At 37.4% G+C, this 22,768-nt stretch overlaps 1 protein-coding gene and 1 pseudogene across 2 annotated transcripts in view; both read right to left on the reverse strand.

The window, feature by feature from the left end:
• Nucleotides 1–8,460: 8,460 nt before the first annotated feature.
• On the reverse strand, nucleotides 8,461–9,404 carry LOC116568754 (annotated as a pseudogene).
• An 8,438-nt stretch (nucleotides 9,405–17,842) lies between these two features.
• The window catches only part of STK31 (serine/threonine kinase 31), an 88,794-nt gene continuing 83,868 nt past the window's right edge, over nucleotides 17,843–22,768 (reverse strand). For both annotated transcript variants that reach the window (XM_032305853.1, XM_032305852.1), the window contains exon 24: nucleotides 17,843–18,096. In XM_032305853.1, coding sequence (XP_032161744.1) covers nucleotides 17,941–18,096 — 156 coding nt within the window. In that variant the 3' untranslated portion in view covers nucleotides 17,843–17,940. The remainder of the gene's footprint in view (nucleotides 18,097–22,768) is intronic.

The raw sequence follows: 22,768 nt of genomic DNA on the forward strand, positions 1-22,768 counted from the left end.
ATTGTGGCATGTTTTAGTATTTCATTCCTTTTTGTTGCCAAGTAACATTCCATCATATGGATATATAACATTATGTTTATCTTTTCATCAGTAGATGGAAACTTGGGTTGTTTCCACTTTTTGGCTTTTATAAATATGCTGCCATGAATGTTCATGTATGAGGTTTTTGTGTGAACATAAGTTTTCATGACTATTAGGTAATTAGCTAGAGTTATTTCACCAGGTATAAGGTAACTTCATGTGTAACATTTAGAGGAATTGTCAAACTGTTTCTCAAAGCAGCTGTGCCATTATACATTTCCACCAGCATTACCAGTTCCTACCTGTCCTCCCCAACAGTTATCATCTGACTTCAATTCCGGCCATCCTTGTGGGTATGAAGTATCTCATTGTAGTTTGATTTCCATTTCTCTAATAACTAATGATATTGACTATTTTCTCATTTGCTTATTGGCCATTTTCATAACTTCTTTGGAGAAATGTCTATTCAGGTCCTTTGCCCATTTTTAAATTGGTTTGTTTTTTTATTATTGAGTTATAAGAGTTCTTTATACTAAATACAAGTCCTCTAGCAAATATAGGAATTGAAACTACTTCTATTTCTGAATAGTGTCCTTTGAAGCACAAAAATTTGTAATTTAATAAATTCCAATATATCTAATTTTTCTTCTCTAATTTGTGCTTTGGACATCCTATTTCAGAAAACTTTGTCTAACCCACAGTCAGAGATTTACACCTACGTTTTCTTCCAAGAATTTTATAGTTTTAAAGTTTTATAGCTTTACATTCAGTCTGTGAACCATTTTTAGTTCATTTTTGCATGTAATGTGAGATAGAAGTACACTTCATTCTTTTACATATACCAGTTGTCCCGGCATCATTTGTTGAAAAGATTTCTTCTCTTACTGAATTGTCCTGATACACTTGTCAAAAATCAGCTGACCATTATGAAATTTGTAATAGAAACTCTCAATCCTATTCCATGGATCTGTATGTCCACCCTTATGCCAGCACCACACCATCTTGATTACTATTGCTTTACAGTATGTTTTTAAATTAAGAGTGTGTTCCTAAAAAAATTAGATTGTTCTTTATTTGTTTTGGTTATTCTGGGCCCATTTTATTTCCATACGAATTTTAGGACCAGCTTGTCAATTTCTGTAAAAACAGATGCACAGATTTTGATAGAGGTTGTGTTGAATCTTTAGATGATTGGGGAGTATTACCAACTTGCCAATATTGTCTTCTAATCCATTATCATTACTTTGACTTTATTTTGGTCTTCTTTGCTTTCTTTCATCAATGTTTTGTAGTTTTAGTGTGCAAGTCTTACACTTCTTTTGTTATGTTTATTCTTTATTTTATTCTTTCTGATGTTTTATAAATGGAATTGTTTTCTTAGGTTCATTTTCAGTTATAGAAATTTCTAGTGTATAAAAATGTAATTTATTTTTGTGTAATAGATCTTGTATCTGTAACCATGCTGAACTTATTAGTTCTAAAAGTTTTTCAATGGACTTAAATTATCATTTTCAAGGTTTGTTTTGTTGTTGTTGTTGTTTTAAGACTTTATTTATTTGACAGAGATCACAAGTAGGCAGAGAGGCAAGCAGAGAGGAGAAAGCAGACTCCCCACTGAGCAGTGAGCCTGATATGGGGCTTGATCCCAGGATTCTGCGATCATGATCTGAGCTGAAGGCAGAGGCTTTAACCCACTGAGCCACCCAGGCGCCCCTCATTTTCAAGATTTTTAAAAGATAAATCTAAGTCCATTTTTAAGATTATCTATGTACAAAATCATATCATCGGCAAATAGGGACAGTTTTACATCTTCCTTTTTCAATCTGTATGCCTTTTATATCTTTTCTCTTGTCTAATTGCCCTGGCTAGAACAAAATAGTCCAATGTTGAATAGAAGTAGCAGGAGTGGACATCTCTGTCTTGTTACTGGAAAGCATCCATAGTGTTTTACCATTAAGTATAATGTAAATTGTGGGCTATCTATAAATATTGTTTATCAAGTTGAGGATGTTCCTTACTATTCTTAGTTCGTAGAGTGTTGTTGTTGTTGTTGTTTTATCATGAAAGTTTGCTGGATTTTGTCAAATGCTTTTTCTGTATTTATTAACATGATCATCAGTTTTTGCCTTTATTTTGTTAATACGGTATATTATATTGATCAATTTTTAAACATTAAATCTGCTTTGTGTTTTTGAGATAAATCCAAGTTGTTCATAGGTATGATCCTGAGCTTACCTTGTCCAAAAGACACACCACGGTAACAGCTACCTTTATGCAATTAACTCTGAAAATGACCTGAAGGCTGGCACTTCAGGCTTTCCATAGCTAGTTGCAGAGAAAATGCCACACTAAAAAGGGTAGAAGAGGCAGAGCTGCTATTAGGAACCAACCCCCAGAGTTACCAACCACAAATGGCAGGGACAACACAAGCAAAGAGAAGCAAGAGTATCAGACCCCATACGAGGTATCCCCAGCACTGAGAACTGCACTGGGAAGACAAGTCCTCATAATATCTAGCTTTAAAAACTAGCAGGGCTTAACTCTGAGATTTAAAAATCAGTGGGCCTTACTCCAGGAGAGCTGGAGGGCAATAGGAAACCAAGTCCCTGCATTTAACAGCCAACGTACTGAATAATTCAGTCCAAGACACAGCACAAAAGCAGCACCTGAAGTATACATAAAGGAAATTTATTAGTATCAGAGAGCATGCCAGAGGGGCAAACACCTGCAGATTTCTGCAGGAGCAAAAGTGCTAGAGGGCACCATTTCTCCTCCTCTCCCCAAGCCTAGATAGCCAGACATTTGCAGGAGCCAGGGACAATACTCTCCATCTCTCTTAGCATCTCATACCCTGCCCCGTTGTTCCCCTGTGGCCCCACCCCAATGCACCCACCTCAGCAAGCAGTTCTCCAAAGTGCTTCCTACTCTACCACATGCAGCAGGAAGCCTCAGCCAGTACCAGTGCCACTCCAAAGTGACTCCTCCCCTGAGGAGATAGAGGAGATAACTACACATCAATATACCCTGTTCCTGCAGCCAGGCCTCTTAGCTGGCTATGCAGGGAGCAATCCATTTCTTTCTGTGGGCCTACAGCCATGGCAGAAATGCTAACTATAGATGGCTATGCTACCTGCTGGTCTCTTGTACCAATGAATCTGCAGCAGCCAGGCCATTCAACAGTACAGGAAACAAACCATGTTCAGTGTACCTACAACAGACAAAGCAGGCCACTGAAGCCAGCTGGGCTTAAAAAAGTCACGGCTTAGACACAACAGGAGGGTCCACAGAGCCCACAGAGGGGACACCCCTGGATTGCTTGATTCTGGTAGCTGGGGTAAATTGCACAGTAAGGTACCACAACACCTCTTCTACACAAAGCCACTACTTTCAAGACCAGGAAATGTAGCTGACCTTTCGAATACATACAACAAACACAGAGAGTTAGACAAAATGAGGAGACAAAGGATTATGTCCCAAATTAAAGAACAAGACAAAATCAACAGTAAAAGAGCTAAATGAAATGGAGATAAGAAATATGCCTGATAAAAAATTCAAAGTAGTGGTCATAAAGATACTCACTGGATTTTAGAAAACAGTGGATGAACTCAATGAGAACGTCAACAAAGAGATAAAAAAATTTTTTTGAGAGAAAGAAAGAAAAAGTAAAAGAAAGAAAGAAAGGTGAAAGAATCAGTGTGGGGCACCTGAGTGGCTCAGTGGGTTAAGCCTCAGGCCATGATCTCAGGGTCCTGGGATCAAGCGCTGCATCAGGCTCTTTGCTCAGCAGGGAGCCTGCTTCCCCACCCTGTCGCCATCTGCCTGGTGCTCTGTCTACCTGTCTACCTCTCTCTCTGTCTACCTCTCTGTCAAATAAATAAATAAAATCTTAAAAAAAAAAAAAAAGGAAAGAAAGAAAGAACCAGTAAGAGCTGAAGAATTCAATAACTATAAAGAAAAAATACACTAAAGGGACTCAAAAGCAGAGTAGAGGATACAGAATGGATCAGTGATGTGGTAGATGGGATAACGGAAAGAAACAAAGCTGAACAGCAACAAGAAAAAGTAATAAAACATGAGAATGAGTTGAGGGAAATCTGTGGCATCATTAAGAATAATAACATTCACATTATAGGCATCCCAGAAGGAAAAGAGAAAGGAGAAGAAAACTTATTTGAAGAAATAATAGCTGAAGACTTCCCTAATCTGAGGGTAAAAAACAGATATCCACATCCTGAAACCACAAAGAACCCCAAATAAGATGAGACCAAAGAGATCCACATCAAGACACATAATAATTAAAATGACAAAGATTAAAGATAAGGAGAGAACTGTAAAAAGCATCAAAAGAAAAGCAACTACTCACATATAAGGGAAACCATATAAGCCTATAATATGATTTTTCAGCAGAAACTGTGCAGGCCAGAAGAGAGTGGCCTGATATGTTCAAAATGCTGAAAGGAAAAAAACCTACCACCAAGAATACTTTACCCAGGAAGATTACCATTCAAATTAGGAAGATAAAGAGTTTTCTAAATAACATGTATTAAAGGAATTCATCACCACTAAACTAGCCTTATAAAAATGTTAAAGAGAATTATTATTATTTTTTTTTACTTATACTGATAATACTTTATTTTTATTTTTTCAGTTGAGAGTTAAGTATACATATGATCATTATGTTTTGTTTTGGGGGTCTTCTGCATCTTTGCATACTTGGAAAATAATTTTTTTATTGAAGATATTAAAAATCTAGCTCAACAACTACAGTTTTCATTTAGAAAATATTCTTAAGCTCTTTGTCTTCTAGGGAGCATACCCAGAGGCAGAAAATCTCCCTCCTTTAGTGTGACCCTTCTCCACATTATTATGCTTAAAGTCCTTCCCATGCTGCAATCTGGAACATATAAGGTTAAGTACCATATGTCACATTATTTTTCCTCATGTCATGAGGCACACTGCAGAATAAATGAGATTTCTTTGATGTTTTATTGGGTTGCACCCTGAAGCTTTCTTTACAATACCTTGTATCTAAGAGCACAGAGAAGAATCTGATATTTATTTGGATCATGTTTTATTTCTCCTGGACCTTTCATACCTCAGCAGTATAGCAGGCAACCAAACATCTAATCCATGAAGCAGGAAAACTACTAATGTTTATCCATCAAGTCAAATGGACAAGTGAGCTACTGGGGCTAAAAAGAATTCTTTAGGTGAAAAAGAAAAGGGCCTAACTAGAAGAAAATTATGAAAGAAAAAAATCTAATGGGTAAAAGCAAACATGGTAAATGTAGTAGTAGATTAATCCTTATTATAAAGCTAGTATGACAGTTAAAAGAAATATTAAATAAGTTATTCCTAAAATATTAGCTAATGGATTCACAAAGTAAAAAGATGTAAACTCTGACAATACATACATAAAATGTGAAAGGGAAATTAAAAATGTTTTTAGAATGTGTTCAAATTTAAGCCACCATCAATTTAATATAGACTGCTGTGTACTTAGGATGTTACATATGAACTTCATGGTAACCACAAATCAAAACCTGCAATATATAAATGAAAAATAAAGAGTAAACAAGTCAACCATAACGTTAAAGAAAGCCATCAAACCTGGGGGAAGAGAGCAAGAGAAGAAAGGAACAGAAAAGACCTACAAAACCACCAGAAAACAATTAACAAAATGGCAGTAAGTACATATCCATTTGTAATTACTTTAAGTGTAAATGATATAAATGCTCTAATCAAAAGACACAGGGTGGCAGAATAGTTAAAAATGTACAAGACCCAGCGCACCTGGGCGGTTCAGTGGGTTAAGCCTCTGCCTTCAGCTCCGGTCATGATCTTGGGGTCCTGGGATCAAGCCCTGCGTCAAGCCCTGGGATCAAGCCCTCTCTGCTCAGTGGGGAGCCTGTTCCCCTCTCTCTTCGCCTGCCTCTCTGCCTACTTGCGATCTCTGTCAAATAAATAAATAAATAAAATCTTTAAGAAAAAAAAAAAGTATAAGACCCATCCATATGCTGCCTGTAAGAATCTCACTTCAGACCTAAGGACATACAGACTGAAAGTGAAAGGATGAAAAAGCATATTTCATCCAAACGGGAGAGAGAAAAATAAAAACAGGATAGCAATAGTTATCAGACAAAATAGACTTTTTTAAATTATTTTTATTTATTTATTTGACAGAGAGAGATCACACGCAGGCAGAGAGGCAGGCAGAGAGAGAGGAGGAAGCAGGCTCCCTACTGAGCAGAGAGCCCTATGCGGGGCTCGATCCCAGGACTCTGAGATCATGACCTGAGCCGAAGGCAGAGGCTTAACCCACTGAGCCACCCAGGTGCCCCCAAAATAGACTTTTTAAAAAGATTTATTTATTTTGAGAGAGAGAGAGTGGGAGGGGGGCATCAGGAAGGTGCAGAAGGAGAGGGAGAGAGACTCTCCAGCAGACTCCATGCTGAGCACAGAGTCCCATGTGGGGCTCATTCTCAAGACAGTGAGATCATGACCCAAGCTAAAATCAAGAGTCAGACAGTTAACCAACTGAGCCATCCAGGTACCCCCAAAATAGACTTTAAAACAAAGACTGTAGCAAGAGACTTAAGGTGTTACATACTGATAAAGGGATCAATCCAGTAAGAGAATATAACAATTGTAAAGATCTATGTACCCAACAAAGAAGAACCTAAATACCTAAAAGTAAATATTAACAGACATAAAGGGAGAAACTGATGGTAATACAGTACTAGTACAAAACTTTAACACTCCGTTTACATCAATGGATAGATCACACAGAAAATCAGCAAGGAAACAGTGTATTTAACAACACATTAGACAAAATGGACCTAACAGATACATACAGAACATTCCATCCAAAAAGAGAGTACATATTTGTCTCAAGTGCACATGAAACATTCTCCAAGATAGATCACCTTAGATCACAAAACAAGCTTCAATAAATTTAAGAAAATTGAAATTGTATCAAGCATCTCTCCAACCACAATGCAATGATACTAGAAATCAATTACAAGGAAAAAACCTGAAACCTCTTCTTTAAACATTTGGTCAATTCACCATGGAGTCATCTTAGCCTGACCTTTCTTTTGTAAGAATTTTCTTTTTTCTTTCTTTCTCTCTATTCTTTTTTTTTTTTTTTAAGATTCATTCATCCACTTTGAGAGAGTAAGAGAGAGAGAGAGCAGAGGGAGAAGGAGAGAGAGAATCTCAAGCAGATGCCTGTTGAGCACAGAGCCAAAGCAGTGCTCAGTCTTACAACCCTGAGATCATGACCTGAGCTAAAATCAAGAGTTGGACACTCAACTGACTAAGCCACCCAGGTGCACCTATCTTTGTAATCACTAATTCTATTTCCTCATTATTGATTTACTGAGAATTTCTGCTTCTTCTTGTGTCAGTGTCACAGGTTTGTGTCCTTCTAGGAACTTGTCGATTTTGGCTAGGTTATCTGATTTGTTGGCATATAGTTGTTAGTAATATTCCCTTATAGTCCTTTATAATTCTGTAAGGTCTGTTGTGTTTTTTTCATTTCTAATTTTTTTATTAAATTTATTTTTTATTTATTTTCAGCATAACAGTATTCATTATTTTTGCACCACACCCAGTGCTCCATGCAATCTGTGCCCTCTATAATACCCACCACCTGGTACCCTGACCTCCCACCCCCTGCCCCTTCAAAACCCTCAGATTGTTTTTCAGAGTCCATAGTCTCTCATGGTTCATCTCCCCTTCCAATTTCCTCCAACTCCCTTCTCCTCTCTATCTCCCCATGTCCTCCATGCTATTTGTTATGCTCCACAAATAAGTGAAACCATATGATAATTGACTCTCTCTGCTTGACTTATTTCTCTCAGCATCATCTTTCCAGTCCCATCCATGTTGCTACAAAAGTTGGGTATCCGTCCTTTCTGATGGAGACATAATACTCCATAGTGTATATGGACCACATCTTCCTTATCCATTTGTCCATTGAAGGGCATCTTGGTTCTTTCCACAGTTTGATGACCGTGGCCATTGCTGCTATAAACATTGGGGTACAGATGACCCTTCTTTTCACTACATCTGTATCTTTGGGGTAAATACCCAGGAGTGCAATTGCAGGGTTATAGGGAAGTTCTATTTTTAATTTCTTGAGGAATCTCCACACTGTTCTCCAAAGTGGCTGCACCAACTTGCATTCCCACCAACAGTGGAAGAGGGTTCCCCTTTCTCCACATCCCCTCCAACACATGTTGTTTCCTTCTTCATTATTTCCTTCCTTCTTCTTGTTTTGGCTTTACTTTGTTCATCTCTTTTGGGTTTCTTAACTAGATTAAAATTTCTTAACCCCCTCCTTCAACTTTATTATTCAGTCTATAAGATTAGATTAGCTTAGATTATTGATTGACATCTTACTTCCTTTTTAAGTAAATTGTGGTCCAGTAGGTCTCAGGCCTCCACAACTGCCATGGTGTTGCTCAGTGAGCAGATAGCCCATTGCATTCCAGCCACATTGCCTCCTGGCATCATGGCTGGATGGTTGTTGAAACTAGCTGGAAACCAATCTACAAACTGAACAGAATTCTTTGACTTTATGGCTGCATTTCCAGCATTCACATCCCTAGGAACCACATTCCCTCTGATTAGTAAGCAGCAAACCATATAATTGCCAAGCAGAAAATCACACTTGACTAGCTGGCTAGAGAACTTAAAGAATGCAGTGGTGTATCTGAAAGAGAGCTACTCATGATAGGTTTTGTCAGCAGAGATGATGAAGGCAAAGTTTGTCATGGGGAAATGTATTCTCAGATAGGTACATTGTCAGTCTGGAACTTGATTATTACATCTATATTCAAGGGCCCTTCAATCCAAAGGGAAACGGCAATGGAAGACCTATCAACCTATTTATGCAGGAATAAGAGGGGTGTTCTACAACAAGTATATGATGGCACAAGTCATAGATGTTCACAGATGGTGAGGATAGAGTTGTAAGGCTCTACTACAGCAGTGGAGACCCTGAGGGCTGGATACAAAAAACTTCAATTTAATATTCCCATTATATTCTATCAAAAGCCACACCACTGGGGTGCCTGGGTAGCTCAGTTGGTTAAGTGTCCAACTCTTGATCTCAACTCAGGTCTTGTCTCAGGATTGTGAGTTCAAGCCCCACACTGGGGTCTACACTGGGCACAGAGCCTACTTTAAAAAAAAAAAAAAGCCACACCATTAAGAGAGATATACATGTGATTCAATACCTCCTCCAAAACTTAAGAAAATTAAAAATACCTTAAGTTCACTGCAGTGTTCTGACAAGTTTTGGATCCTCTCTAGTTCAAGATTGACAATCTCTGACCCCACAGAATTGTGAACTCAGACATGGTTGTTTGCGGCATCTTCCTTTATGCTAAGAAGCTGCTCTGAGTAGAGGAGTGAATTGTACTTCCCTGCAAGAATCTCATCTGTAACAGTTGGTTCTAGATCTGGGAAGAGTTCTCTGGGCACACATGTCTCAGCTCTTGCCTCACAAAATAAGATATCAAAAGGCATTCATATTCTCTATTTTAATATTTTCCAACTGATCCTTTTTATTGTCAAGAATGATGTCACCTTGTTAGATTCTACATTCCAGGCAAGAGTGTTCCCAGAAAGTGCTCCCAATCTGAATTCCAACTTTGTCAATGTTAACAGAAAAGCATTTCCTTATGCTGATCTGAAGGTGTCAACACTGCTCTGGTGGTAGTGATTCTAAGTTGTGTCTCTTACAAATAGTACATAATTTAACATTTTTGATTATACTCTTCTAGTTTCTATCTTTTGCTTGGAAAGCTTAATACATTTTTATTTAATGTGTTAACTTAGGTGCATTTTACATCTTTCATTTTGCTTTCTGCTTTCAGTTATCTTGTATCTTTCCTGTCTCTCTGTATCCTCATTATTGTCTTCTTTAGTGTTAGATATTTCTAATATACCATTCCCTTGTTTCCCCTTTACCACAGTTTTTATTTTCTTAATGGTTCCTAAGGTAATTACAATTAAAATCTTACTTAAAGCCTTCTGGTTTGGGTTAATACCACTTAATTTCAATACCAAAAATTTCAATGTTCAAGAGCAAACAAAAACTTTGCCACAATATACTTCAATTTGCTCTCCTCTCTTTTGTGCTGTAATTGTCAACAAATTGTAACTTTACACACTGTAAGCCCCTTAATATAGTTTTATGATTAGTTAATGCTTCATGCAGTTTTCTTTTAACTCAAAAGAGTTACAAATAAAAATATATTTATACTGTTGTCTATATTTACCTACATAGTTACCTTTTTTTTTCTTTTCACCACCAGGTTCACCCAACCTCCCACCTCCTCCCCTCCAAAACCCTCAGTTTGTTTCTCAGAGTCCAGTCTCTCATGGTTTGTCTCCCCATCCAATTTCCCCCAACTCACTTCTTCTCTCCATTTCCCAGTGTCCTCTGTGTTATTCTTTATGCTCCACAAGTAAGTGAAACCATATGATAATTGACTCACTCTGCTTGACTTATTTCACTCAACATAATCTCCTCCAGTCCCATCCATGTTGATACAAAAGTTGGGTATTCATCCTGTCTGAAGGAGGCCTAATACTCCATTGTATATATGGGCCATTTCTTCTTTATCTATTCATCTGTTGAAGGGCATCTTGGTTCTTTCCACAGTTTGGTGACTGTGGCCATTGATGCTATAAACACTGGAGCACAGATGGCCCTTCTTTTAAACTACATCTGTATCTTTGGGGTAAATACCAGTAGTGCCATTGCAGGGTCACAAGGAAGCTCTATTTTAAATTTCTTAAGGAATCTCCACACTCTTTTCCAAAGTGACTGCACCAATTTGCATTCCCACCAACAGTGTAAGAGGGTTCCCCTTTCTCCACATCCTCTCCAACACATGTTGTTTACTGTCTTATTAATGTTTGCCATTCTAACTGGTGTAAGGTGGTATCTCAGGTATCTCAGTGTGGTTTTGATTTGAATTTCTCTGATGGCTAAGGATGATGAATATTTTTTTCATGTGTCTGTTAGCCATTTATATGTCTTCTTTGGAGAAGTGTCTGTTCATGTCTTCTGCCCATTTTTTGACATGATTATCTCTTTTGTGTGTGTTGAGATTGAGGAGTTCTTTATAGATCTTGATCATCAGCCCTTTGTCTGTAGTGTCATTTGTGAATATCTTCTCCCATTCTATAGGTTGCCTCTTTATTTTGTTGACTGTTTCCTTTGCTGTGCAGAAGTTTTTGATCTTGATGAAGTCCCAAAAGTTCATTTTCACTTTTGTTTCCTTTGCCTTTGGAGACATGTGAAAGAAGTTGTTGTGGTCAATGTCGGAGAGGTTACTGCCTGTGTTGAAGAGGTTACTGCCTATATTCTCCTGTAGGATTTTGATAGATTCCTGCCTCACGTTGAGGTCACTTATCCCATTTGAGTTTATCTTTGTGTATGGTGTAAGAGAATGGCTGAGTTTCACTCTTCAATACATAGCTGTCCAATCTTCCCAACACCATTTATTGTTGACCATAGAGTTGAGGGTCCATATCTGGGCTCTCTACTCTTCCACTGGTCTATGTGTCTGTTTTTGTGTCAGTACCATGCTGTCTTGGTGATCATAGCTTTGGAGTAAAGCTTGAAATCAGGCAACATGATGTCCCCAGTTTTTTCTTTTTCAACATTTCCTTAGCAATTCGGGGTCTCTTCTGGTTCCATACAAATTTAAGGATTGTTTGTTTCAGCTCTTTGAAAAATGCCGGTGGAGTTTTGATCGGGATGGCATTGAAAGTATAGATTGGTCTAGGCAGTATAGACATTTTAACAATGTTTATTCTTCTGATCCATGAGCATGGAATGGTCTTCCATCTTTTTGTGTCTTCTTCAATTTCTTTCATGAGTGTTCTATAGATCCTCAAGTACAGATCCTTTACCTCTTTGGTTAGGTTTATTCCCAGGTATCTTATGGTTCTTGGTGCTACAGTTACCCTTACCAGTATCTTTATTTTTCTGTGTGAATTGAAGTTACTATCTAGTGTGCTTTCATTTCAGCCTATATCTATATACATATATGTATATAGTTATAGGCTGAAATGGATATGTATATATCTATATACATATATATATATATATATATGTAGGGCAGTTATTCTAGCAATAAAATCCCTCAATTTTTTGTGTATCTGAGAATGTCTTAATGTTACAATGTCTTAATATCACCATTTTTGCTAGATATAAAATTTTTGGTTGAGCAGGTTTTCTTTCAGCACTTGGAATATGTCATCCAACTGAATTTTAACGTTTATTTTATTTTAGACTTTATTATTTCTAAAGAAAAATCAGCTGTTACTCTTACTGAGGATACCTCGTGTTCAATGAGTCATCAATCTTGCCACGTTCAAGAATTCCCTCTTTAGCTCTTTTAGTAGGGTGATTATGACATGTTTGGTTGTAGATCTCTTGAAGTTTACCTTACTTGGAGTTTTCTAAACTTCTTAGATATGCAGATTCGTGTTTTTCATCAAATTTGGAAAATTCTCAGCCATTATTTCTTCAAATATACTTTCAACCCCTTTCTCATCTCTCTTTCTAGACTCCCACTAGGCTGTTGGTATTCTTGAAGGTGTCTCCACAAACCTCTTCATTTTTTTGGTTTTCTTCATTCTTTTTTCTTTCTGTTCCTCATTCAAGATTATCTCAATTCACCCATATTTAAATGTACTGATCTTTTGTCAATCCAAACCTGCTCTTGAGCCTAATTTTTCATTCCAGTTATTGTACTTTTCAGCTCTCTAGTTTTTAATTATTTCCTACAATTTGTCTTTATTAATTTTTTTTGTGAGATATTGTTCTCATGCTTTCCATTAATTTTTTTTTTTTTTTCAGAGAGTGAGAGGGGTTGAGGAAAGGAAGAGATAGAATGTTAAACAGGCTCCATGCCCAGAACAGAGCCTGGCATGTGTTTTGATCACACAACCCTGCGATCATGACCTGAGTCAAAATCAAGAGTCAGATGCTCAACCAATTGAGCCACCCCAACTCCCCTGCCTTGGTCTTCTTGTAGCCTTCATCTTTATCTTCAAACACCAAAGGAAGTTCAGGAACTTCCTCAGCATGATGACCTTTAGACATGACCTGCACTGGTAAGGCTGAGGCAGCCAGGGCAGAGCAGATGATCTATTGCTTAACCAGCTCAGCCACCCAGGCACCCTTCCTTCAATTATTTAGATATGTATCCTGTAGTTCTTTGAACATATTTAGAATAGGTGATATAAACTCTTTGTGTACAAATCCAACATCCAGGCTTGCTCTTAGACAGATTTTATTGTTTATTTTTTCTTGCATATGCACCATACTTTCCAGTTTCTTCACACATCTTTTTTTGTTTTCTCTCAAAACCAGGCATTTTAAATATAACAATTTCCAACTTTGGAAACCAGACTTTCTCCTCTCAATCCAGTTTATTACTGAGTTTCACTGACAATGATGATGTTGTTTACTTGATGACTTTCCTGGAATAATTCTATGAAATCTATATTCTTTCTGAGTTCAGCTTAGCTTAGTGGTCAGCTAATACTTGGACAGACATTTCCTTAAAATGCCTGAAACCACTAAGTCTCCCAACCTTTGCTGAGAAGCTGTATCTTAGAGCTACACCTTCAACAACCCAGTAGTTTACAACTCTGCCTTAGCCTCCACATCCTGTTTTCCAGAACCTCAAGATCAACCAGAGATGAAAGATCAGGACCTTTGCAGGACATGCTGAGAGCCTTGAACATGACCATGGCCTTTTAGAACCCCAAGAATTCATCAGAGCTTTTCAGTGCAGCCTATGAAGATCATTCCCAGATTTTCCTATTAAACTGTTTTCCCTCACAGGTGTTGCCACCTTAGACAGCTGTAATGTTAAACAATTGCCACAGTTTTTTCAACAAATGCCCTGGGAAAGGAGAAGAGTTTTTCCATTGAACAAATTCTGAGTCAGGTCAAGTAAGGACAAGCCCTGTAGAAGGGGCTTTCCCAGAGAGCTGCCAAACTGGTCAAATAGTGAGTTCTCTGGCAATGGCGCTTTTTGAGGAGCCCAAAACATTCTACCATTTCCATTGGCTGTTAAGCCACTGGTTTTTACAGCTAACATGATTGTGAAGCTGGGGACAGAGAGATAGGAATAGGGCAAGTTAAAACATGACAAAACTTGCGATTCTTACCAAAATTCAGATGGTTTTCCTTAAATATGTTCTTCAAATTGTTCCAAGTCCTTGATTAATTCCCAGAGTTCTGAAAAAGTTTATTTGGAAAATATCCGGCCAATGTTCTTGTTGCTTTTATGGAGGAAATTTTCAGAAGTCCTTACTCTGGCCAATCCAGAACTGCTTCCGTATGTAGTTTTAGTGGCAGAAGACACGATTATACCAACAACAAAGAAATGATAAAGTATGTCATTTGCTGAGTTAAAAGAGAGACACTAAAAAGAATTTAACAAATGTTGACATTTAAATACACCCTGAAATGACATAGCACTGACACTACAAAATGGACAAGAGGCTTCCCATAAATTTTTTTTTAAACATTTATTTGACGGAGAGAAGTGAGCACAAGTGGGAAGTGGGACAGAGGGAGATGGAGAGGGAGAAGCATAAGAGGCTTGATCCCAGGACCCTGGGATCATGATCTGAGCGAAAGGCAAACAGTTAACCAACTGAACCACCTAGGTACACCACCCACAAATTTCTTTTGAGAAAAAGTTTATACTCCTAATTCTCTTCTTTTCAGTAACTTGATCTAAAACAGGATATTTTCTTCACATCATTTGCTTTAGTGAAATGTGCTGTCCTTGACTCCTTCCTCACCCCCTTTATTTCCCTGCTCAAATCACCCTTTCTGGTTAGCTATTTTATTCAAAAGTAAATAGAACTGTGTGATTCAGCTGCTCACAATATTATAATAGTCTAGAACAACTCAGAACCCTCTAAGATCTGTCCCCAAAATACTTTTCCAAGCCTATTTCTCAGCTCCCCCATTAATGTCCTATACTCCAGCCAGATTCTTGCCTTCTCCCAAATCTACTCTTAATTTCCTTGGCCTGGAATTCCTTCTCTAATTCCAAAAAAATAAAACCCTACTCCTCCTCTAAAATGGTTCAAATGTCTATTCCTCAACCTCATCACTCTTCTCTTGCCTTCCTTTCTTGTAGTGACATACATTATTATTTTTCTTATAGCTTATTATATACTGCATTATTCTCAAACTGCCCATAGGGCAGTGAACATATCTGCTTGGCTTTTCATTGCCTTTACACACACATATATATATATTTCTTGTTGCTTTTGTGGCACTGAAGAGATACTTAAAATTTTTCTCTTTCCATCACACATCATTATTTGCCATTTTTAAACAATAAATAAAAATTCTAGCTTCATATGCCAAAAAATCTGATTCTCATCCCAGTTTCACAAGAAGTTGCTATTTGTGGGGAAAAAAAAAAAGAGAGAGAGAGAGAGAGCACATCAATTTTGGCAAACACTGGGTTAAATAAAGCAAAACACGTTTCAGGTGTGCCTGGGTGGCTCCGTCAATTTAAGTGTCTGCCTTCAGCTCAGATTATGATCCTAGGGTCCTGGGATCAAACCCCACACTGGGCTCCCTGGTCAGCGGGGAGCCTGCTTCTCTCTCTCCCTCTGCTGCTCCCCCTGTTGGTGTGCTAATAAATAAAATCTTTAAAAAAGAAATAACTGGGACGCCTGGGTGGCTCAGTTGGTTAAGCGGCCGCCTTCGGCTCAGGTCATGATCCCAGCGTCCTGGGATCGAGTCCCACATCAGGCTCCTTGCTCAGCAGGGAGCCTGCTTCTCCCTCTGCCTCTAGCCTGCCACTCTGTCTGCCTGTGCTTGCGCTCTAACAAATAAAATCTTTAAAAAAAAAAAAAGAAACTAAACAGGTTTCTTTTCTAGACAACTTTTTAGAAACTTACCATCTAATATGCATAACCAATCTCCAACTTACCATTCATTATTTTCCAAACAACTAATCACAGAATTTTTGTGCTAAGCATCCCAAGGGACTAGGGTTCAGCAAACACACTAGGAAAATGCTGGTCTAATTCTTTATTTTAAACACTGGTATAAATAAAGTGATCTATTCTTTGTTCTCTTTAATTACCAAGCTTTACTTTACACCTGTGTCTTTTCAACTGAATCAGCTAAAATTAAGGTCTGCTATAAAATAGGAAACTCAAAAAGTGGCAATGGCTTGAGTATGTGACAATGGTTCCCTTTAGTATGCATTAGAATGACTTAAAGTGTTTGTTAAAGCACAGATTTTCAGGGTCTTCCCCTGAATTCTCATTTAGTAAATCTGGAATGGAGCCAAGAATTTGCATTTCTATTAAATTCCCAGGTGATGTTGAGGCTGCTGGTACAGGAATCATACTTTCATGTAAGGCTTTATTCTCTCAAATAGTATGAAAACTTGAAGCTACTACAGAGGCCCCAGAATCATTAAAGAAAACAGCTCCTTCTAACTTGCCACTCCATCATCCCAGTCATGGGGTTCATCCTCAAAGTCACCTCATGATGCAGGGAGGCTGCTTAAATTCTAACCACCATATTCACTTCTAGGCAATAAAAAAGGGGTAAAGGCAAAAGAGCACATTTCCCAGCTAAGTCAGCTCCTTTTAAGGAGCCTTATTTGCAGGAACTTACTCAAAAGGCCTCAACTAATATAGGAAATGGTAAATACAGTCTTTTAGCCAAGTACACTGCCATCCCAAATGAAACTAGAATCTATTATCAAGGAAGAAAGGAAGGCTGGGTTTTAACTAGGCAACTAGAAACTCTACCACACTACTTTAGTCCACATGCACTTCAATCACCAAGTTCAACTGGTCTGCCTTCTAATTATTTCATAAATTTGTCCTATATGTATCATCACTATCTCTACTTCCCTAGACCTCGTATTCATTATTTCTCATCTACTTTATTATATTAACCTTCTAAACAGTCTTTCTACCTCCTATCCTGGTGGTAAACAGAAGGATTTTGAAGGAGCTAAAGCTGTTTTAAATCCTTCAATAACTCCATATTTTCTGTAAAATGATTAGTTATGTCTGAGCATTTTATTATTTTGTACAAAGACTTTACTCACCTACTACATGACTGTTCTCTGCCTTCTATTTTATACTATTAAACACAACAAAAAGTTTCTTTCTGTGCTTTTATCATACTTTTTTTGCCAATTAAGATACTCTCACCCCCTCCTTCAACTTTATTATTCAGTCTATAAAATTTAACTAACATACTCTATCTTCCAGAAAGCATTCAATGACATCCTTTCCCACAGTATAAGTACTCCTCCTGTGTACTCCTATAAAGCTCTGTACAAAGCTACCACTGATTATTCCACATTGTATTATGAAGATTTATTTGTATCTCTTTCTCAACAGATTGTGTGCTCTGTAAATATAAGGACAATGTTTTAATTACCTTTATATCCCCAGAACTGAGTACAAGGCCAATTATTTGTTGAATGTATCACCATCAGCTGGCTCATATAACTGAAAATCTGTATAGGATTTTCCCAAATATCTAATAACATTTTCTATTACAAATATCATAGTCTATGCAATTTCAAAAAGTACTATGGATAGAAAATTCTTCCTTAACAACTCCAGTTAAATGAAATTTCGAACTATACAATCTTGTGCATAGCCAAACATCTTTTATTTTTCACAACTGGAATACCAAAGATACAACCCAACTAGCTCCAGAACATTTTCAGATTTTTTTCTATTTATTTAACCAAACTAAACAAAGTTTTAAAAGGAACATCTGTAACAACAAAAAAATGCTAAATCTATCAAAATCAAAGTTGGCTTCATCATTTCTTGTCTTTTCCTTATGTTTATCCACATTCTCCATCTTTAATTCTTGTTTTCTTTATATTCAGTATCTTTTTCTGGATTTGGAGTTGATTTCCCCTTTGGCACCAAGAAACATTCAGCATTCAAAACTTGCTCAGCAGTCATTGAACTTCTACAATAGATCAAGCTATAGATGAGGGATTTGACATTATAATCCTGCAAGGAAAAAGACAGGTTACAAAACAAAAGTAAAATCAAAACAAAAGGACAAATCTGAAATAAGGAAGGAGGATCCATTTCAAAAACACTTTTATCAATAATACAGAGCTAATTTTTCCTATTTAGATTTTTAAAGATTTCTACAAAATTAACTACTTTTTATTGGAAAGGAATTATTACTCTAATAGTAAAACAATGGTGTTAGAGCAAAAGGAAAAACTGTAATAGGAAAGAGAATCACAGCAGAAATATCTCAAAAAACAAGTGAAACTAAAAAAACAAAGCAAAACAAACAAACAAACAAAAATTTTAAGTCTATTCCTTTTTCCTTTTTTATGGCCTGATCAGAGCTCAACACTGAAAATTTTACAGTGAAGCTTCTTTGGAAGGGTAACCTCCTTTACTGGTCAGCTAGTGATTCGTTTTGAAGTGATCTCCAGGAACTCCTCTACCACCACTACCATTATCATCATCCATATGAGGAACCAAAAAAAATTTATTAATTTTTTAATTTTTTAATAAACATATAATGTATTTTTATCCCCAGGGGTACAGGTCTGTGAATCGCCAGGTTTACACATTTCACAGCACTCACCATAGCACATATCCACCCCAATGTCCATATCCCCACCACCCTCTCCCAACCACCCTCCCCCCAGCAACCCTCAGTCTGTTTTTTGAGATTGAGTCTTTTATGGTTTGTCTCCCTCCCGATCCCATCTTCTTTCATTTGAGGAACCAAAATTTATTAGGTACCACAATTTCAAGGAAATATTTCAAAGTTATTTGTATTATCACACATAAACAACACTGTAATACTGCTCTTCCATTATTTCCACCTGACAAAGCAGCAGGGTATGCCTTTTTTTTTTTTTCGTCCCTCTATGATGACTCCAAACAGAACACACTACACACTGAATAAAAATCACCTGTTCATTGCTAGTGTCCTCGTTAGACTCTAAGATCCTTAATATTGCAAATTTTAGTTTATCACTTCATCCCCAACAACTAGCACAGTAGCAGGGATATAGCAGATATTCAGTAAGTACTTGTTAAATTAATGAATGCCAATGCCCATACTGCACTCTACAGGATATGTTTCTAAACATACATAAAGACAGCACTTTCAGCAGGTAGAAACTTAACTAAAACTTATAAAATCCAGGGGCAATTGGGTGGCTCAGTTGGTTAAGCATCTGCCTCTGGCTCAGGTCATGATCCTAGGGTCCTGGGATTGAGTCCTGATTGGGCTCCTCACTCAGGAGGAAGCCTGCTTTTCCCTCTCCTACTCCCCTACCTGTGCTCTCTCTCTATTAAATAAATACTTGTTTTAAAAAAAAGGCATAGGGTGCCTGGGTGGCTCAGTGGGTTGGGCCTCTGCCTTCGGCTCGGGTCATGGTCCCGGGGTCCTGGGATCGAGTCCCGCATCGAGTTCTCTGCTCGGCAGGGGGCCTGCTTCCCTCTCTCTCTCTCTTCCTGCCTCTCTACCTACTTGTGATCTCTCTCTGTCAAATAAGTAAATAAAATATTTTTTAAAAATTAAATATAAAAATAAAAATTTTTAAAAAGGCATATTAACTCCTGATTTGGGTTCAGGTCATGATCTCACATCAAACTCATGCTGGCAGAGAACGTGCTTGAGATTCTCACTCACCATTTCCCTCTGCCCCTCTACCACTGTGCTTGTGCTTTCTCTCCCTCTAAAAATAATAATAATAATAATAATTGCTGAGAAGGTAGACAGGTACAGTCACTGTGGAAAATAGTATGAAGGATCCTCAAAAAAATTAAAATAGAACTACCACATAACCCAGCAATTCCACATCTGGGTATTTAGCTGAAGAAAACAACAACACTAACCCAAAAAGATATATGCACCCTCATGTTCACTGCAGTATTATTTATGATAGCAAGGATATGGAAACAACCTAAGTGTCCACCAACAGAAAAATGGATAAAGAAAACATGATGTAGGGGCGCCTGGGTGGTTCAGTAAGTTCAGCCTCTGCCTTCGGCTCAGGTCATGATCCCAGGGTCCTGGGATCAAGCCTCACGTTGGGCTCTCTGCTGAGCAGGAAGCCTGCTTTCTCCTCTTTCTCTGCCTGACTCTCTGCTACTTGTGATCTCTCTCTCTCTCTCTCTCTGTGTCAAATAAATAAATAAATAAATAATTTTTGTAAGGAAAATCCACCCATAGATGGATAGAGAAGATGTGGTGTACACACACACACACACACGGAAATATTATTCAGCTATTTTTTAAAAATGAAAAAAAAAAAATGAAATCTCACCATTTGCAATGACATGGAAGGACCTAGAGAGTATAATGCAAAGTGAAGCAAGTCAGTCTGAGAAAGACAAATACCATATGATTTTACTCGTGTGGAATTTAGAAACAAAACAAATGAGCAAAAGAAAGAAAAGGGAGAGAGACAAACCAAGAAACAGACTCTTAACTATCGATAACAAACTGATGGTTACCAGAGGGTAATGTGGGTAGATGTCCGGGATCAAGGAGTTCACTTGCCATGATGAGCACTGGGTGATGTATGGAATTGTTGAATCACTATATTGTACACTGAAGCTAATATAATACTGTATGTTAACTATACCAGAATTAAAAAAAAAAAAGTACTATTCAATGGCAAAAAAAGAAAATATGGTGTGTGCATATATATATATATATACATACACAATGGGAGTATTATTCAGCCATGAATAATACATTTCAGAATGAAATCTTGTAATTTGTGTCAACATGGATGGATCTTGAGCACGATATACTAAATGAACTAAGTCAGAGAAAGATAAATGCCACATGATCTCACTTATATGTGGAATCTAAAACAAAACCAAAACCAAAACCAAGGTCATAGATACCGAGACCAGATCAGAAGTTGCCAGAGGCAAGGGGAAGGGAGGAGGGGTGGGCAAAACTGGTGAAGAGGGTTAAAAAAGTACAAACTACCAGTTATAAGTCATGAGAATGTAATGTACAGAGGCATAGTGACTATTTAATACTATTGTACAGCCTATCTGAAAGTTGCTAAGAAGAGTAAATCTTGAAAGTTCTCATAACAAGTGAAAAAAATGTTTAGAACAATGTATGCTGATGTTAACTAGATGTTACTGTGGTGATTATTTTCCAATCTATACAAATATCAAATCATTATGAAATTAAACTAATGTTATGTGTTAACTAATGTTATATATCAATTACACCTCTATTTTTAAAAATGGAAAAATAATCAAGTTTTGTTACATGATATATGTACTTTTGAATATAATTAAATTACTTATGGAGTTATTTTAAAAATAATAAAATCTGGGACACCTGGGTGGCTCAGTGGGTTAAAGCCTCTGCCTTCAGCTCAGGACATGATCCTAGGGTCCTGGGATCAAGCCCCACATTGGGCTCTCTGCTCAGCGGGGAGCCTGCTTCCTCCTCTCTCTCTGCCTGCCTCTCTGCCTACTTGTGATCTCTGTCAAATAAATAAAATCTTTAAAAACAATAATAATAAGGGGCGCCTGGGTGGCTCAGTGGGTTAAGCCACTGCCTTCGGCTCAGGTCATGATCTCAGGGTCCTGGGATCGAGTCCCGCATCGGGCTCTCTGCTCAGCAGGGAGCCTGCTTTCCTCTCTCTCTCTCTGCCTGCCTCTCCGTCTACTTGTGATTTCTGTCAAATAAATAAATAAAATCTTTAAAAAAAAAAAAAAAACAATAATAATAATAAAATCTACCTATAATCAATCCAATACAATAAAGAGTAAAATAAAAATAATGTCCTTAAGAAATGGAGAGGTATTATTTTCCCAACTACAAAAATAGTATATCATTAAGACAATTCTCCTTCAAATTAACCTATTAATTCAAAATATTTACAAAGTAACAACAATGTTTTTCAGAGGACTTAACAAGTTGGTGCCAAAATTCATAAGCAGAAATAAAATTACAGAATGACCGAAACAATGTTGAAGAAAAACATAAGGAAGGAAAGTCAAAGCCCTCTCTATAAAGATACAACATTTTAAAGCATGTGTTGGCATAGGGATCAATAAACAAGCCAAAGAACAGGGGCGCCTGGGTGGCTCAGTCGTTAAGTGTCTGCCTTCAGCTGGGGTCATGATCCAGGGTCCTGGGATTAAGCCCTGCATCAGGCTCCCTGCTTGGCAGGAAGCCTGCTTCTCCCTCTCCCATTCCCCTTGCTTGTGTTCCCTCTCTTGCTGTGTTTCTGTCAAATAAATAAATAAAATCTTAAATAACAACAACAACAACAACAAAAACAACAAGCCAAAGAACAGAACAGAGCCCCAGCCAGATTCCTGAGTCCATGAAAACATGGCAGAGCTTGGAGTAGCTTTCTTAATCAGTAGGGATAGACTGTCTATTGAATAAATGGTGCTGGGTCAACTATCTGTCCACATATAAAAATTTTTTTGAATCTGATTTCATATATACAAAATATATATATATATATACATATATATATATATTTCATATATACAAAAATGGATTCCAGAGAGGTTGAAAATATGGGGGGGGAGGAATTGAGGATAAAAGCAAGTTCAAAAAATGGCAGATAAAGAATATTTATCAGAAAAAATATAGTAAAGATTCATTCATTCATTCAAAAAATATTTAGGTCTTACTATGTATCAACTATTGACA

This window comes from Mustela erminea, chromosome 11 (genome assembly GCF_009829155.1).
Source record: "Mustela erminea isolate mMusErm1 chromosome 11, mMusErm1.Pri, whole genome shotgun sequence".
Taxonomy (NCBI): domain Eukaryota; kingdom Metazoa; phylum Chordata; class Mammalia; order Carnivora; family Mustelidae; genus Mustela; species Mustela erminea.